We start from the raw sequence: 18,391 nt of genomic DNA on the forward strand, positions 1-18,391 counted from the left end.
AGAGAAACTAGGGATGTACTTGCATGGACCAAAGACCACGTGAGGGTACGGAACATGGCTAGCTGCAAGCCAAGGAGAGAGAGGCCTGAGAGAAAATGAAACCTGCTGACATGTTGATCTTGGACTTCTCATTTCCAGAACTGTGAGGAAATCAATTTATGTTGTTTGAGCCACCCAGTCTGTAGCAATTTTGTTTTGGCTGCCTGGGAAACTAATATACTAGCCATGAACACTTTAGAAGTGAAATTAAGAAAACAATGTCATTCATAATAGTAGCAAAAATAATGAAACACTTAGGAATAAGTATAGCAAATAAGTGCAAGGTCAAATACACTGAAACTTCAGAACAATTTTGAAAGAGGGGAAAAACATCCCATGTAAATGGATTACAAGATTTGATATTGTCAAAATGGCAGTTGTCTCCAAATTAATTTACAGATTAAATGTAATCCCTACTAGAATTCCAACTACCATTTTTGCACAGTAACCAAAACAGTTTGGTACTGGCACTAGGCTAGGCATATAGATTAATGGGATAGAATTGAGAGTCAAGATACAAACTCCACGTATTTATGGCCAGCCGATTTTCAACAATGATGCCAAGTTCATTCAATGAGAAAACAATACCCTTGTCAACAAATAGCTGAGGCAATTATTTACCCATATTCAAAAGAATAATTTTAGCCCCCTTCCTTACACTGTATACAAATATGTAATCAGGATGATCAAAGACCTTAATGTAAGAGCTGGAGCAAATTGTAATAATATTACAAATTGTACTATACAATAGTCCCTACAAATTGCAATAATAGTACCTGGATGTTCATAGCATCATTCATAACATCCATAAAGTGGGAACAGATCAAATATTCATCAACTGATGTATATAAAAAAGTCATAGATCCCTTCAGTGGAATATTATTTGGCATTAAAAAGGAAGAGAGTACTGATACAGGTTACAACATGGATGAACCTTGAAACCATGCTAAGTGAAGGAAGTGAGACACAAAAGGCCACATATTGTAGATTCCATTTAAGTGAAATGTTTAGAATAGGAAGATCCATCGAGTCAGAGAGTAAGTTAGTGGTTGCCAAGCGTTGTGGAGGAAATGAGAACAGGGAGTGACTGCTAATGGGTATGATTTTTTTTTGGGCGGGGGGGTGAGGAAAATGTTCTGGAATTAGATGGTTGCTTTGATTTCGTAATGTGATTATACGAAAAACCTCTGTAACTTTAAAAGGGTTAATCTTTTTTTTTTTTTTTTTTTTTTGATAGAGAGAGAGAGAGTGCAAGCGGGGGAGAGGCAGAAGGAGAGAGAGAATCTCAAGCAGGCTCCATGCTTAGCGCTGAGCCCTACGCAAGGCTTGATCTCAGGACTGTGAGATCATGCACTGAACTGAAATCAAGAGTCAGATGTAACTGACTGGGCTACCCAGTCACCCCTAAAAGGGTTAATCTTAAATTATGTGAATTACATATTGATAAAAATTCATATAGTAAAAATGAAAATAAAAAGAGATAATTTATAGGACAGGAAGACAAGATGAATGCAAGATAAGTAAAGGAAATGCAGAACAAAGCATCGGGACTGAAGATCAGAGGTCGGTCCTGGCAACATGTGGTGTTGAGCATTCCAGCAGCAGACACAACAGCCTTGTCAACTGTGCTGGAGCGATATAGCCTCCACCAGGGGCTCCACAGAAGCACAACTGCTGGTGGGGCTGACCCTTGGGAGACAGATTTCCTGTACTTCAGACACTTTTATCAGTTCAGAAAACTCTGGATAGTGTATACGGCTAACAACGACGTCCACAACAGTCCACATTTTCAGAACTTTTCCACGTGCTCCATTATTACACATTGTGCAAAATATTCTTTAACATGTTCATTTCATTTGTTAATTCACTAAGTGCTTGCTGAACACTTGCCCATTTTTCCTTTTTTGAAAAATGCAGGATTTTAACTTATCCTTGAGTACAGTTGAGGAATGAATAAGGTATATGTTTCTATTACACATTATTGCTATTTAAAAAGAAATGTAAGATGATGCTCCTACTTTTTAATACTTATTTTTAATAATCCCATTTTAGTAGTTCCTTTTCTACTACTACAAATTGCATATTTTTGTATTTTGCTGTTTACTGATTAAGAACACTTTAGCTTATTCACTTTAGAAGGAAGACAGTATAAACATGAATGAAATTTTAATGCAGTATGTTGTTTCATTATGAATGAGCAAAATGTAATTGTGTTGTTAATTTCATCTAAATAGTAAATGTAGTATTGATATGAGGAGAAAGGGCATTAAGTATTCTTTCATGTTAAATGTTTCTATAAAAAAAGTGATACTAGCTGTTAGGTGATTTTTTTAATGCTCATTTGATCCAGAAACACTCTATTCACAAAATTTTTACTTAAAACTACAAAAGAGAAAAAAGCTGAAATATCCATCAACAGTATAATGTAATTCTGGTTGATTCTGAGAGCAGAAGTCAGCCAAGGTGAACAAATGAGTCTTGTAATTTTGTATCAGAGATCAAAAAAAAATAGCCCTATCAAATGAGAAGGGAGAGGAAATGCCATAGACCTAGGGGAAAAGGTTATAATATTAGCTTAGGACTCAGTAAAAGCAATCCACTGATAGCAATTTCCCTTTATCTGACTGACTTGTAGAAAATTTTAACAGATCTTATTAAAATGGACAAAAACTATTTCCTGAAATAACAATAAAAAATATATTGTAATAAGTGGTAGGTACTCTACAGCCTAAGCTGCATCTTGTTTTTTTTCCAAGGAAGCATGATATTTTCTTGAGTATCTCGTTAGCCAAGTTTCAATTTAGGACAGGTCCTTGGAAACATAGCAAGATTAGAGTTGGAGGTAGGATGAGATGGGTAATTGTAATCGCCTTTATACAGATAGTACGGCCCTTGGAATGTGAAAAAATCTTCCTGAAGGTTGGTATAAATGAAGGGTTGCAAACAGATTTGAAATCTATACAGACATTAGCTTGGGTCTGCTTAAAGTTCTATGTTGCTGACAATGATTCTGATATATGATCTTAAGATTTTAAAGAAGAGTGTTCTATGAATTCCAGATCTTTGTCATGGACAAAGAACTCAAGTATTACTCCTTTAAGATTCCGGATTCATTTGTTCCTTGAGAGGTTAGCTAACATTAAGCTAGTGAGTAAAAAAACAGCAATTCAGGTCTTGTATCTATAGTAAATAGAAATGAGCCTCACTCATTAGAACTCCTCTTTCAAGTCAGGTGGAAAAGGAACCTTTCTTCACAAAGACACCTTAATTTGTCTCCATGAAGTTGAAATAGACAATAATACTGTGGTGAAACGTATACTGCAAACTGAAATCATTTAGGCCACAAAATATGCTGCTTTTAATTAGCCAGGATTGTATGAGGACAGTCAACTTTTTCCATTTAACTCTGAATGACTGTCCTACAGTTTATTTATTTTTGCTTGTTATAATGTAAAGGTTATATATATATATTTATATATATTTATATATATATATATATTTATATATATATATACACACATATATATATACACACACACACATATATATGTGTATATATATATATTATTATTAGTTGGTTATATATAGAGAGAGAGATATTATCAGTTGATATCTAAAGCAGAACATCTAATCCTACATTTGTTACAATAATATTTTTTCTTAATTCACGGCATTAAAATATCATGCATCGTTGAGTTTTGCTTACCTATATCTTCTCCCATACCTAAGTATTTTCTGTATGGGTGGCTGTTTATAATAAAATCATATGAGTAAAATGAAACAATTAAACAGCACCAATGATAGACAAACACATAAAAAACCTTTGCACACTCACTCTGAATTACCACTTGGCTTCCTTTCAGTTTTTGGCATCAAACTTCCATTTAAGGTATACAGCTTTAATCAGGAGGAGAAAGCATTGATGACAACAAAGAACAAGAAAATAAACACTCCTAATTTGCATACATAATGAAGAATAAAAGGAACAAAATGATACTAGGGAAAGATAGGACTTTGTTCTCAAAAAAAAAAAAAAAAAAAAAGGAGGCACCACCCCCCCTTTTTTTTAATCAACTGTGGAAGTAGAGGGAAATATCCCAGACTAAAAAGAAGTCGTGCTTTCCTGAGATGGCTCCTGGTAGGTTTCTTATAATTTTGCACGTAATGGGAATTGGAGTTGTGCAGAACATTTTAGGAAGCTTTCCACATGGATTTATGAAGTAATGAGCTCACTAGGGATGCAGATAAAAAACTCAACATCAATTAAATAAGAACCAAATTTTGATTAGAAAATTGTTTTCCAACTTAATGTTAAACAGATAAGTATCTCAGGTACTCAAATTTTGTTGTAATGTTGCATAGAACTTACAAACTCTCTGTTAAGCAGAAATGAAAGAACCAGATTTCTTAAGTACGGTGAGGAAATCAAGTTGTGAGAAAGCTCAGTAGAGAGCAAGGGTCTTGGCATAATAAAGTGTGTATGCACAACATGTTTATGTGTGTGTGTGTGTACATATATATTTCTGATATAAATAGCAAACTGAATATTGGATTATGAAAAACATGTTACACCTCCTGTTTCCCTTCTCACTAGCTAAGTAGCCATCAGAGAGCCATTCTTTTTGTATCAAATTAGCAGAGTAGTTTAATTATCCCGACCCACTTCCAGTGGGTTTTGTGACAAAATTAAGGCGTGTCAGTCTTAGAAATGAAATTGCCAGTTATTTAACCAGCAAAGACAAGTTTATTTAGGAATAGTAGAGGAACTGTGGTTTGGGACATGCTTGCTATGACAAACCATAGGCAAGTCTGAAGAACAAAGGAGAAGGGCTTGCCTTTGGAGAGGACAAGAGGGATTTGGTTGTTTTGAAGGAAGGGTTATTGGAGGAGAGGAAGAGTTCAGGGTTGCAGCTCCTCATTGGCTGAGTGGTGGTGGTTTTTCTTCTAGGTTATTTCTGGGCAAGGAGAAAATCTTCCTTATCCTCCTAGGGTAAGTAAAGTAAGCTTCTGACTGCTGGGGTATGTGAAGTAGGCTGCAAAAGTGATATGTGGTGAGAACCCTTGCCTTCATCGCCTCTGACTCCATTTTGAATTAGGTTGCTTTTGTTCATTTTCACAGGTGCTCATTAATAGCATCCATAAACTTTTCAGAGCATGGAATAGGGTGGGCAAGAATAGACTGAAAGACTTTTGAATTTAAGAACACTGATGCAAGCTCTCCACTGATTCAGGACTTCCTCCCTCTCCTGTCTCTCTTAAGAGACATAAAGTCATGTACTTTGCACAGGCACTGTTTTCAATTCTTTATAGTAATAACTCATTGAGTTCAATACGACCTTATAAGGGCATTACCACAATTCTCCCCATTTGATGGATGAGGAACTGAGGCACTATGAGAGTAATTGCGAAGAGGCTTGGCCATTTAGTGGGAGGAGGTGTTATTCCAATCCAGGCAATCTGGGTCAAGAATCTGTATTTTTAACCAAAATGCTTTTCCACTTTTCTTTGTATTTGTCCCTTTAAAATGAGGTTAAGCGAAGTAAGATGTAAATTAGCGAGAGGGCTGGGAAGGGTTAAGGCTGAAGCACATCCTGGAGCTGAAAAAACAAAAACCAAACTAGCGAGCGAATGCCTGTTAAAAGCCCCCGTAGGAAATTCAATGGGCCTCCTGTTTCTTTAAACTCTCGCTTTCCCTCCGGCGGACACTTTACAAAGCAGCAGCGGCAGCGGGACCACGCTGTCGCGCGCTACCTTCCTCCTCCGGTCTCGCGGGTCTGGGGTCCGAAGGGGTTTTTCGGGGTCAGTAGCAGAACTCACTCGGGTTTGCTTTCTTCACACCCCAACTGCTACAAACGTCCTCCCGGGAATGGCGAACTGTAATTAACCCTTTAGCGCCCAGGGAGATCCCGCCAGCGTCTGGTGTCTGCTGGGTACCGTGCGGGGGGCTAAGACCCTCCGCAGCCCCGCGCGAAGGAGGCCTGGAGGCCAGGTGGGCGAAGGCGCCGCTGGTGTGGCTGCAAAGGGCAAGAGCCGATTGCAGGATGGCGCCCCGGCGGCGCGGAGGTGCAGCGGGGCGCTGGGCTCTTAGCTCGCTCGCCTTTCTCGCCTTCTCTCCCGACTCTCCCGGCAGTAGGCTGCTGGGGGCGCGCAGGGCTGGAGTTGCCTTCTCACTCCCCCTTGCTTTTCTCCTCCGGCTTAATCTCTCGGCGACTTTACTGCCAGCCCCGAGGAAAGTGCAGCCATTGGACAGGTCGGTGCTAGCTGCTGGTTTCGGGGAGGAAGGTGGGAGAAGCCTGAAGGAGCGAGGGGGAGGGAGGAGGGAGGAGGGAGGAGGGTGCAGCGGCAGATCTGGCAAATTGCAAGCTGCCTTCCCTCCCCAAAGTGTGGAGCAGAAGCGCGGGGGAGCTCGGCGGCGGCGGCGGCGGCGCCTCCTCCGCCACCAAACTCCCGGGGCTCGGCGGGGCTTGTGGCCACCTCCTCCTTAGCCAGGAGGAACCCTTTCCCGATAGGTTTTGGCCTGACTCCCCCGCCCCCCATTTCTTTCTTCTTCCTCTTCCTCCCCCTCCCCTTCTTTTTCTTTTCTTTTTTTTTTTTTTTTTTCTTTTTCTTCTGTCTCTCTCTCTCTCTCTCTTCTTTTTTTTTTTTTTCTGGCTTCGGACCTTAGACTGCTGCAGCCTGAGCCTTCACTGGGCTCAGCTCTTTAGAGCTGCCCATCCCTCTGGCTGCGAGAAAGGACGCGCGCCCTGCGTAGGGCGAAGAAAAGAAGAAAAACTTGTCGGAGGGGTTTCGCCAGCCCACATTAACCCCCTTCCCGCAAACCCAAACCTCCCGCCAGGGCCATCCCAACACTGGGGAAAGTTCCTTGTGAGCCGACAGCCCTCTTGGATTTGGAGGAGGCAGCCGCGCTGGCTGTGGAATTAGATCTATTTTGAACCCAGTGGAGCATATCGCGGGGGCTCGGAAGTCACTGTCTGCGCGCACCCGGGTGGCGCTGCCTGTGCGGAACCGAGAGTTTGCGAGCCCCGGCTGCAAGTGGCCTTTCCTCCCCGCCGTTGGTGTCCTGTGTCTGGGGTGAGGGCTGCGAGTGTTGTGGCAAGTTGCGAAGAGAGACCCGGAGGTCCGGAGAGGACTGCACTCCCCCTCGCTCTCCCTTCCTCTTCCCAGCTCCCGAGTGTGAAATCCCATCGAAATTTACAAAGGCCTCCAGGTTCAGCCAGACCGGTCCGCAGCGCTTGGCCCCAGCGTCCCCATCGTCCCGATTCCCACTCCGAGCCTCCAAGCACCCGGCGCCTGGGAAGGACTGGCGGGGAGGGGGAGGGAGGTCTCGGCGGCGGCATGGCGAGGTTCCCGAGGGCAGACCTGGCCGCTGCAGGAGTTGTGTTACTTTGCCACTTTTTAATGGACCGTTTTCAGTTCACTGAAGGGGAGCCTGGAAACCAAATCAATGGTAAGATGCACTTTAGCTTGTTGATTTTTTTGCGCAACTGAAGATTTCGCTGGCACTCCCCTCTCCATTCTCAACCCACCCCCCACCTCATCTGTCTGCCCTTGGGAAAGTTATTGCAATTGCTTTTGGGTAAACTTGGGCTTTCCGAATGGGGAGGAGGGGGTTGGTTAGAGAAGGGGACTGGAGGTTTTCTTGAGGATTTCGGGCTTCCTTCACCTGAGCGACAGGGGGTGGTACTGTCTCCCCAAGTCGCCCAGAGAGGGCTCTGGTGTGTAAGAGCAAACCTTCTGTAGATACCTTTCCCAGAACTGGCATCTCTGGGAAGTCTCCTCTCTGGCTCCTCCTGCTTCTCTGCTGCCGCGATAAACTAAGCGAGTGCGTGATGGGGGCCGTGGGTGGGGGACGTAGTGGCAGCTGGGGATTGCAGGGTTCCCCCCAGCTGTACAAAATTTCCTGTGGCCGCACCTTTCTACCCCACGCGATCCCCACCTTAGTTCCCTTTCGCAGTCTGGGCTCGAACGGGCTCTGGAAGCGGGGCGGGGTAGGTGCGGCGCGGCGCCGAGGACGGGAGGAGGTGGCAGAAATGGGGTGGGCGCGCCTCTGGAGACCAATGCCTGCCCCCATTGTCCTCCACCGGCCGCCTTCGCAGACAGGCCTGAACGCGTCCGGGGTTCGTCCAAGCGCCCTGACATTGCCCCCGCGCGGAGACCCGGCCTTCGCATCTACCCTGTGGTGGCTCCGGGTCGTTGCTAGCCAGGTTCGCGTCCAGCCGGGAGCCGCGCCCCCGGGGCCAGCGCGGAGCCGGCGTAGCAACACCCTGCCCGCGACCCGCTGGCTCTCGCAGGCTGGGAGCTAAGCCGGGGTTTCAGGTGCCTCCCGCGACCCTGCCCTCTGAGTACTGGGTGCCTGCTCACCCTTTCTGCCCCTCAGGAAGAAGGTGAAGAAGCAGGCAGAGAGAACCTTGGCAGAAATTTGTGAACTCGGGTTAGATTTGGGAGAGGAGGTGAAATGAACAAAATACACTTGGAGAAAAAAAGAAAACACAAACTTTCTGATGAGCGTAATCAACATTTTGTTTTGTTTTAATTCTGAAGTCTGGGGTGGTGGTGGTGGTGGTGGTAAGCGATTCCTCAGAAAGTATACATGTGTCCGCAAATGTCAAGCATGAAAGTCGCAGGTGGAAGCTTACCGAGGTCACCTGGGGATTCCAAGTGAGGTGAATCTTGGAGAAAGTCCTTGAATGAAATTCACCAATCTGAGACCTAGAAATCAGCTAAAAACACTGTCTCTGCCCCTGGTGTAAATTCTTATAGAGAACGCACAGAATCTGACTCTGCACTCCAATTTATGATTGGAGGGGTGTGTGGGATGGGAGGAGGGGGCAACATGATGACAACGCTTTTAAAACTGTGAAACACTTTAAAACCCCAATTTTCTTCATGTTGATTTGTCTTGGTCACATACAGTTTTGTTCTGCATAGATGGACATAGCTTGTTCTTTACTAGGTACGTCAGTAGATTATCTTGTTTAATACATTTCATTGGTTGGAAAAAAAAAACACTAAGACTTTTACCCTATGATATTGATATGGTATGGCCACATTCATGAAATAAGTAAATGCTTAAAGAAAACAATTCATCCCAAAGGAGGTTAGAGAGACGTGTATGCCAAAATGGATTCCAAAGTTGTTTATTTGAAATTTCTGTAAATAATGCATTTACAGAAGAGAAAAAAAAGATCAACAGATGTTTATTTTTTCCGAACTTCTTTCATTAATGGTATGTTACTGAGAAAAGAATATGTATACATTTCTAAGTTATCAAATTGAGGATGAGTGAACATTCACTCTGCAATTGGCCAGATAATTAAAAGCTGTGGGGATTATAAAATACCTAAATTGCCCAACATAAATGTACAGGTATTATAAACTAATTATAAACTAGTACCTGTGGTGGAAAATTACTCTAGAAACCCATATTTTTATAGGATTGAGTAAAAAATGAAGTTTTAAATTTCTTGGTAAGTGTTTTGGAGATGTATTGCAAACTGAAGTGGCTTCTTTACTGGATATCAGTCTACATACAGTTTTTGAGTAATCTTGGAGTTAAATGGTTATATTTTCTTTCCTATAAATACAATATAGCAATGAAATAGAAGAAAAAATAATTTCCTTTGTAAAGATGCTAAAATATCACTGTGGGAAAAATTTTAAAGAGCCCAACAGTCTTGAAATTTGCCATGTAGCAATCAGGATTTTTTATCACAGACATTTTGGCACAGGAGAAAAAAATCTGATTTCATAACAGGGACATTTAATTATGTATTACTTTAGAAAATGCTGCAGTTGATTTTATTGCCGCCAGAGGGCAGAGGAACTGCTAATTTCTCCTATTCCCATTCTTTCCCAAATCTCTCAGATTAATGATCTTCAATACTTTGTTTTTCCTATGCGCAGTATGTTTTGGACATTTCAGCTTACCACACGTAAATGAGTGGCAATTTATAATAATTAGTGTTTATTTCCCATGTTCATTGAAATTAACTTTTCATTCAACATTTATATAGCACCTTCTACATGTAAAGATCTATACTTAAAAAAAATTTTTTTAATGTTTATTTACTTTTGAGAGACAGAGAGAGACAGACCATGAGTGGGAGAGGGGTAGAGAGAGAGGGAGACACAGAATCTGAAGCAGGCTCCACGCTCTGAGCTGTCAGCCCAGAGCCCAATGCTGAGCTCAAACCCACGAATGGCGAGATCATGACCTGAGCCGAGGTCAGACACAACCAACTGAGCCACCCAGGCGCCCCATAAAGATCTATACTTTGAATACATTCTTGTGGTGCATTTGTACAGTGGAAAAATTCAAATACCTTCTTTTGTATCAATGCTGGAGGTTTTTAGCAAATTATTGTGGAATTCTCAACAGCATAGCTTTCAAATCTCTCTCTTACAGTGAAAAGCTCATTATGTAATGAATTTATCTTTAGGATTGAATGTAATCTACACATAGATGAAAAGTATATGCCATACTAAATAGTTTTTATCAACACCAATATTTAGAGAAAAATAAACTTAGAATAATTCTAAACTCTAGAAATCGGAAATCTTCTTTGTATTGTTATACATTTGTTCCTATATCCTATAGTGAAAAACAGTTTATTAACCGTGTCAAAGGAGAAAGATGTGTTAATGTCTTGAAGATTTCTAAAATGTAAATAGGGAAAAAAGGCCTAAAATTATGGAGTTATTTTGGCCTGGTTATTACTCTTAAATGGGACTTAATGCAACAAGGAAGTTCAATACCACTATATACAGAGCAAAAATAGTTTAGGACTCCAGGGAACTTTTGCTATTTAAACTTTCTAATATTGCTATGTACTGGAGGGAAATAGTTTATTTTTAGCAGGTCATTTACATTTATTTTAGTTGTTTCTCTAGTGGGATATTTTTCTATTATTTTCTGCTTTCGTTGGAGTTAAAAGACTTAGTTTGAAATGTTACTAACTTGTGGAGTTTGGTATGAGAGTATCTCTGTTGAGACATACTGTCATTAGTATATCTGTTTGCATATATACTGGAAGAGAAAATTATAAGAGAAGGTTAATCAAGTGAATATCCTCTATAAAGTAGACCTGGGTCAGATTAATGAACAAATGGTAGGTTGACTTTTATTTTATTTTATTTTACTTTATTTTATTTTATTTTATTTTATTTTATTTTATTTTATTTTGGGAGGGGGAGGGGTAGAGAGAATGGGAGAGAGAGAATCCCAAGCAGGCTCCTCACTATTAGGGCAGAGACTGATGCGGGGCTCAAACTCACAAACTGCAAGATCATGACTTGAGCCAAAATCAAGAGTTGACACTTAACCGACTGAGCCACCCAAGAGCTCTAGGTTGATTTTTAATAAATCAGTGACTCGTGTTTCCATACAAAATTTTTTAAAACACAAAATGTGAGAGTTTTTTTTTTTCTTTTAGAGAACAGATACAAATTGAAGCCTAAGGATGGATAAGATTTTTAGTTCATGGATGTCTGCACAGAGATTTGAAATTATTATAAGTAGGACAGTTTATGCATTTGTTAAGTTTGATCTTCAGAAACAGATTTTTATCAAGTAGAAAGTACTTGAGTAAAACTTAGTAACAGAAGATACTAATTTGCTCCAAACAGGCTTCTTCTCTGCCTGCAGAGAAGTAGACAACGTGGATTCTTTTCAGTTAGTTTTGTCCCTGTTTTTTTGCTTCCTAAAAGATATTTCCTGTTGTAGAAGCAGAATATTTATGAAGATTAGTGAGTTGATCAGCAGCTGTGATCATGAGATCTGAAGTCTTGAGCGGTTTCCTATCACATTAAATACTGTCTCTTCACCATGGCCTCCAAGATCATTATCATGTGGCCTGGACCTACTGTTTCAGCTCTCCCTTCCCACCCCGTTTCTGAACACTCTCCCCAGTTGAGGCTCCTTGATCTCCCCTGAGTAGGTGCTGTGTTACTACCTCTTTTCCTTTCCTCCTTCACCTTCTTCCCTCATGCGTCTCCATTGGTCCATCTGCTTTTTCTTACAGGCTTTTATCTCAAGTGACACAGTTCACAAAAGGATGTGCCATCTCAGAACCCTCGGGAACTTCTGTGCCTTTTTAAAGGCACTCGTTTGTTTGAATCTGCTTGATATTGGAAGAGTTGTTTCCCTCCATTCCATTTCTGTATCTCTTTCATATACTTTCTTACACCATAGATCGTGTTCTGTAGGGTCATGGTCCGTTCACTTCTGAATCCCCCAAGGCATCTGCCACACAGGCATGCAATAAATAGCTGTTGAACTGACCGGACTGAATGGAATGGTAGTTCAAGGTGGACTGTTGGTTTGAATGTCACCTTGGGAGACTTCTGAAAAGTACTTGTTTACCCTGTTTATGACTTTTTCCACCAATAAGTTGGAAATGAATATACAGACAGGTTTTGCAGAACTGATCGTTTAAAACAAGAGAATAGGATCCAGGGGTCTGCTGAACTGTCATAATGCTTGTGGTGGATAATATTTACCTTAAACCTTCTATTAATAGAACTTTTAAGAAGTTCATTCTGTCATTCAATTATACTTCTGGTTTCTGAATGAATTTTTACTCATGTTCTTAACCTAACACCTTTAAATACAATACGTGCGTTTGTGTATATGTGTGCACATATGTGTGCATATATATATGAAAATGTATATGCCTATATGTACATATAGACATATAATGGTGATGTATTTTCGGCAGAGATGAACACTATTAAATAATTTAACAGGTTTAGTTCGTTGTGAAATTACTCTTGAATTGTGCTCAGGCCTCATGCCATTAACCTACACTGAAGGAGGCCTTTGAAGAAAACAAAGTAAAAATAAATAAATTAATTAAAAAACTAAAAATAAATAAATAAGAAAATAAATAAATAAAGTGATCTTATAAAACGTGTTATGGTGGTGGTTTTGGGGGTGTTGGTGGCACCATGCAGTGCATTTTGCAGTGTCTGCTCCCCCAGTAGGTGAGGGCAGTGAGAGAGAGAGAGAGAGAGAGAGAGGGAGAGAGAAAAGGAGAGAAATCTTGTATCTTAATAACAGACAGAGTTGTTCTTCCGAATTAGGTTGTTTCTATTTTCTGGACATGATGCATAGTGACCAGATGCATTACCTTTTAAAATCTGGTTACCTGAAAGTTCAGAGCACAATTTGTAGCTTCCCTCCAACAAGTATATATACTTTCTGGACTTCACTTTTTTGTGGACTAGTTTACCATCTTGTCTTTCATACTCCTTTTTTAAAAATAATATTTATTTATTTATTTATTTTGAGAGAGGGAAAGAGAGAGCGTGAGAGCCCATGGGGGGGGGAGGGCAGAGAGAGGGACAGAGAGAGAGACAGAGAGAGAGAGAGAGAGAGAGAGAGAGAGAGGCTCAGCCTTGTCAGCACAGAGCCCAACATGGGGCTCAAACTGTGAGATCATGCCCTGAGGCGAAATCAAGAGTCAGATGCTTAACTGACTGCGCCACCCAGGCGACCCTTTCTCTTTCCTACCCTTCTTTATTTTTGTCCAACTTTACTCACTTAAAATCTCGTCTTGTCTTGGTTTCAGAGATGGGAAATAAATAAATAAAAAGTAATCGCCGCACTATGTAAAGCTGTATATTACTAAGTTGCTTTTCAGCTTTCTTTTAATCTGACTAATTCCAGGCCTCTGCCTTTATCCCAAGCACATTTTCTCAAAGCTTTAATTATCTCTTTACAGTACTGCGCTCTGAGAAGTCTTTCTTCTTCACTAGGGTTCGCACGGGATGTCTTCCCTCACTGTCCTTCAGACAATGATTCTGTTCAACTGAGGAAGTTCCTGAAGAATGACAGACTAAGTGCTGATGCTTTTGTTAAGCCGGTTTCTCCCCCTCTTTCTTGTGTCACGTATTTGCCTGGTCAAATTAGCACAATAATATCTGAGGGAAGAACAGAATATAAAATATTCTACATTATGTGGTACCCGGACTTTGAACTCATTTTGTATTTGTTCTTTGGCAGGTTCTTATTTGCCCTCGTGAATTAAACAGGTGGTGAGATACAGCGTGATGGTACAGATTTGGGTATTTAAATAGAATCTGAGCTCTCCGCAGGGACCTGTTCGGAATTAGTATAGCCTGTTAAAGACTGCAGATCTGAATATGCAGTTGGATTATGTGGCCTTCTTTGAAATCTAGATTTGTAATCCCTTCCTCCCGAGGTCATCCAAACAGATGCGAGCACGGGTAGCTGTCCTCTTCTAAATTAAAATCGGGCGATAGTCACTGTTTCTGCTTCAGACGTTAGAGTAGAGAACGGCCTGTGGCTTTGCTGAGAGGGTCATAAAGGCAAGGATTGCAGGATGACTTCTGTTTTACTTTTCTGGAGTCTTTTTGCTGAGTTCCTCCCTCTCCTCACCTATTATTTTTCACTAATTAATTGGAAAGTTTTCCTAGAATTCATATCGCTCAAGGTCTCATCCTGTAGGTAAGGTGCTTAGCTCACCAAGGCTTTGAGAATACAGAAAGAATGTCGAGAATTTGCCCTGTGGATAAACTGCATAAAAATCAGAATATTTAAAAGTCAATTTTCTACATACTCCCTGGAGTGGTCAGTGATAGGAGAAGTGTAAATAAAGCTGCATATTTTCTTTAAGCATGAGGCTTGGTAAGTACATCCTTATTTATTTCCATAAGGATGATGTTTTCTTTGGTCCACTTGGAATCTGGAATATTCAGCAGGCACTGACGTTTTTTTAGGTAGTAGTTTTTGGGTTAACACAGTTGTTAATTTTGTACATGGATCTGTTGGTAACGGTAGCTCCCGACTTTTTCTCTCTGAAACCATAATCCGAACATCCAATAAAATGATGATTTCCCTAAACCCTAAAAGAGAAGCAAGATAGAGGCAGAACTTATCACTTTAGAATATGAAATTCACAAATAATCATGATTTTCAAGTTGTGAAATGGTCTTCTAGGGGGTATTTCTATTATGCATATTTGCTTAATTCTCTCCCGAAACTGACCATAGCTGGCACTGACACAACAAATCTGATTGCTTAACTGGTAAGTTGTTCATTTGTTTGGTCAAAAGAGCCCACTGACCTTACTGCAGGCGCAGGGGGAGCAAGTCCAGTATTGTACTTGACTTCTTTTGGCTGCACCGTCCCCCTCCTCCTTCTGCTGTCCGTTTCCTTCAGTACATCTCTGAAAGCTGCACTGTGAGATATTCATGGAAAAGTGTATGTGAAATGACTTTTGGTATACTGAATCATATTCTTACTGCGTGTGGATTCTTACTCTTTAAAGGAATCCCGTCCTGGGGCGCCTGGGTGGCTCAGTTGGTTGAGCACTGAGTTTGGCTCAGGTCATGATCTCACAGTCCATGAGTTCAAGTCCCATGTCAGGCTCTGTGCTGACAGCTCGGAGCCTGGAGCCTGCTTCAGATCCTGTGTCTCCCTCTCTCTCTGCCTCTCCCCAACTCGTGCTCTCTCTCCCTCTGTCTCAAAAATAAACATTAAAAAATAATATAAAATAAACATTAAAAAATTAAAAACACATAAAGGAATCCTGCCCTGAGCTTTTGATTAAAAAGAAAAGCAACCTCTTAATTTTTTTGCTATTCCATAGTTTTATGTTTAAAATTAAAGTATACTGTATATACGTACTTGAACTATGAAAAACTGAAAAGCAAAAACTGAATGATGAAACATAGCAGTATGTATTTGCATTTTTGTTCTTTGGTTCTTGTTTGTTTGGAGTGGGACTAGAAAGAGTCATTTGAAGTTATTTGTTCACACAATAAAAGTTTATTTTAATACCGATTTGAAAACTCTGGATGCCCTGTAAAAATAGAGTTGACTTTTTTGGGGTGCCTGGGTGGCTCAGTCGGTTGTGTCCGGCTTCAGCTCAGGTCATGATCTTGCCCTCCATGAGCTGGAGCCCTGTGCCAGCTCCGTGCTGACAGCTGAGTGCCTGGAGCCTGCGTCAGATTCTGTGTCTCCCTCTCTCTCTGCCCCTCCCCCGCTCAATTCTCTTGGTGTCTCTCAAAAATAAATAAATAAATAAATGTTAAAAAAATTTTAAAAAAATAAAGTTGACTTTTGTTTTAAAAAATATCATTTCATATTAGTTTGAAAGCATTCTCGCTGTACTTACAAAGATACTGCTTGATGTTTTATTTTCATAGCTTATTGAACATCATAGGATATCATATCTTGGGTGATGTATATTTGTATCTGTTTTGATTTATAACTTGTGTTTTAAATTTTTACATAGTTTTAAAAATGTCTTTTATTCAGATTAAATTTCTTTAATTCAAATTAAATGAATTTTATGAAAGCATTTCATTTAACATGAAGTATGAGTTAAAATATTTCCTATATCAGAATATTGTGGTAACATCTGTTAATACTGCAAGACTTGCAAAATACTGATGAATGTGTTTTAAAAAAATTTGGGTTGAGGCTGAATTGTGTAATAAGTCATCACTTTGATATAATAATAATAACATCATCACTTGCTGTTTTGTACACATGCATTTGTGTTGGTCCTGATTTTTCCATAATTGATTTATCCAGTCTTCCAGCTATTTCCCCACCATTGATTTGTCCATCTTCCATCAATCAGTGCAGGCAATCAATCAGAGAAATTTTGAACAAGCCTGCTACCCATATCCTTACATACATCTGTCTTCATGTTCATATGCAGGGGTTACTCAGCTTATACTTAAAGATATAATTCATGGGTTATTTGGCTTACGGATGTTGTACTATGAAAGATAGTGCCTAGGACAAGCCCTACTAGACCGTCCAAGATTAAGTACTTCAAAGATGAAGGCTGGGATGGGGGGACCCCTGATAATTATCTCTGTGTGGATATCACAGGATGTTAATTACTTTAGCTTTATAATAAGTACATCTGGCTGGGCCAACCTGTCCTTCTTGTTTTTGATCTTCAGAAGTGTCATGGGTATTCTAGAAGACTCTTGGCATTTCCACTATCTATTTGGAATAAACTTTTCAGTTTTCACTAAATCCTCTGTTGGACTTTGTTTGAAATCACATTAAATCTCAGTCATTTAGTAAAGATTTCGATTTCTAAACAACTTGGAGACGATGTAATTTCTTTACTACAACATGTAAAAGCCAGAACAAGTACCCTGGCACCTCCTAACGAATTGTTAATAGTGACTATTTGGCAGTTATCTTTTTTAGTTGAAACAAAGTCCTTAGATGGAGGGCTAGTGCTGTTTTCCTGATCGCATCATGAAGCTAATGGTACATTCTAATTGTTTCTTAGGAAATCCAGGTAGAAACGATAGGTTAATTGAAATAAAGAGTTCAATTGAGGGAAAGAATGTTAATTCCTAACTTCTTGGAAACTACTAGAAACGAAGGGTAAACACTAGGCAAATAATATGTGAAAATTGTGACATTTTCACAGTGTCCCTTTCCGTAACCCATCTCTAGACCAGCAGAGCAGTTACAGGCAAGACCGTAGGTTTGCTCCTTCCTAAGAAACAGCTCTGATGAGAATGGTAAAAGCCCCTGCATTTAGGATTCTCCTTAATGTTTGCTCTTTAGCTAATTAATATCAATTTCATGGGAGATTTACATCGAAAGAAAGTGCACTTTACAAATTACTACCATTTAAAGATAATAGATTTATGATTTTATTTAGACTACAGGCGTTTATAAATTAAGTGGTTGAAATTTGCTGGAGTTGAAAATCCTAACCGCATCTCTACCTCAGCACAGTTTAAAACTGGCTGTTGCTCTGCACTCATGCGTACTGGTCTGGATATTTGTTAATCAGGAGTCAACTGACAAGGCAGGCAGTCTGTTTTATTTTTTTGTTATTTAGCCTTCATTATCTTTTTAACATCTGTTGTTCATTTTAGATATTTTTAAAAACAAGCAATGATTCAAAGTCATCCTGCAGATTATAGTCTCATTGTCTGGACATTGCAAAACAGCTTGATGCAGGAAGTCAGACTTGTGCAATGTCAGTTTTCTCCAACTGTTTTTAGGAGAGTGGTTTGTAAAGTAGGCACAGCCAATAAGAAGCTAATTTTTCTAAAACTAAGCACTGATGTCTGACTCCAGACTGCCTTTCTCCATTCCCTAGTTCCATTATTCTGGCTCCGGCAGGCCACCATTTTTCCTAGCCTACTTTACTTCAACAGCTTCACTCCTTGCCTCCAAAATTGTCCTGCTGGAATCCATTCTTCATTCCACAGCCTGAAAGCTCTTTCTAAAATGCAAATCTGGCTATGCCACTCCTCTGTTGAAAATGCTTTCCTGCCTTCCTACTGCTCTCACACCAGAGGCAAGGCCTTCGATAATTTTGTCCTGGCTTCCCTCCCTGGG

At 40.4% G+C, this 18,391-nt stretch overlaps 1 protein-coding gene across 3 annotated transcripts in view; it reads left to right on the plus strand.

The window, feature by feature from the left end:
* The first annotated feature begins 6,175 nt into the window (after window positions 1–6,175).
* PLXDC2 (plexin domain containing 2) overlaps window positions 6,176–18,391 on the plus strand; it is a 448,647-nt gene continuing 436,431 nt past the window's right edge. The window contains exons 1-2 of one of the 3 annotated variants that reach the window (XM_060659212.3): window positions 6,176–6,289; window positions 6,704–7,486. In XM_060659212.3, coding sequence (XP_060515195.2) covers window positions 7,375–7,486 — 112 coding nt within the window. In that variant the 5' untranslated portion in view covers window positions 6,176–6,289; window positions 6,704–7,374. Of the gene's footprint in view, window positions 6,290–6,391; window positions 7,487–18,391 lie in introns of those variants that run through there. The other 2 variants (XM_060659214.3, XM_060659211.3) reach the window with 2 other exon arrangements.

Source organism: Panthera onca, chromosome B4 (genome assembly GCF_046562875.1).
Source record: "Panthera onca isolate mPanOnc1 chromosome B4, mPanOnc1 haplotype 2, whole genome shotgun sequence".
NCBI classification, from domain to species: domain Eukaryota; kingdom Metazoa; phylum Chordata; class Mammalia; order Carnivora; family Felidae; genus Panthera; species Panthera onca.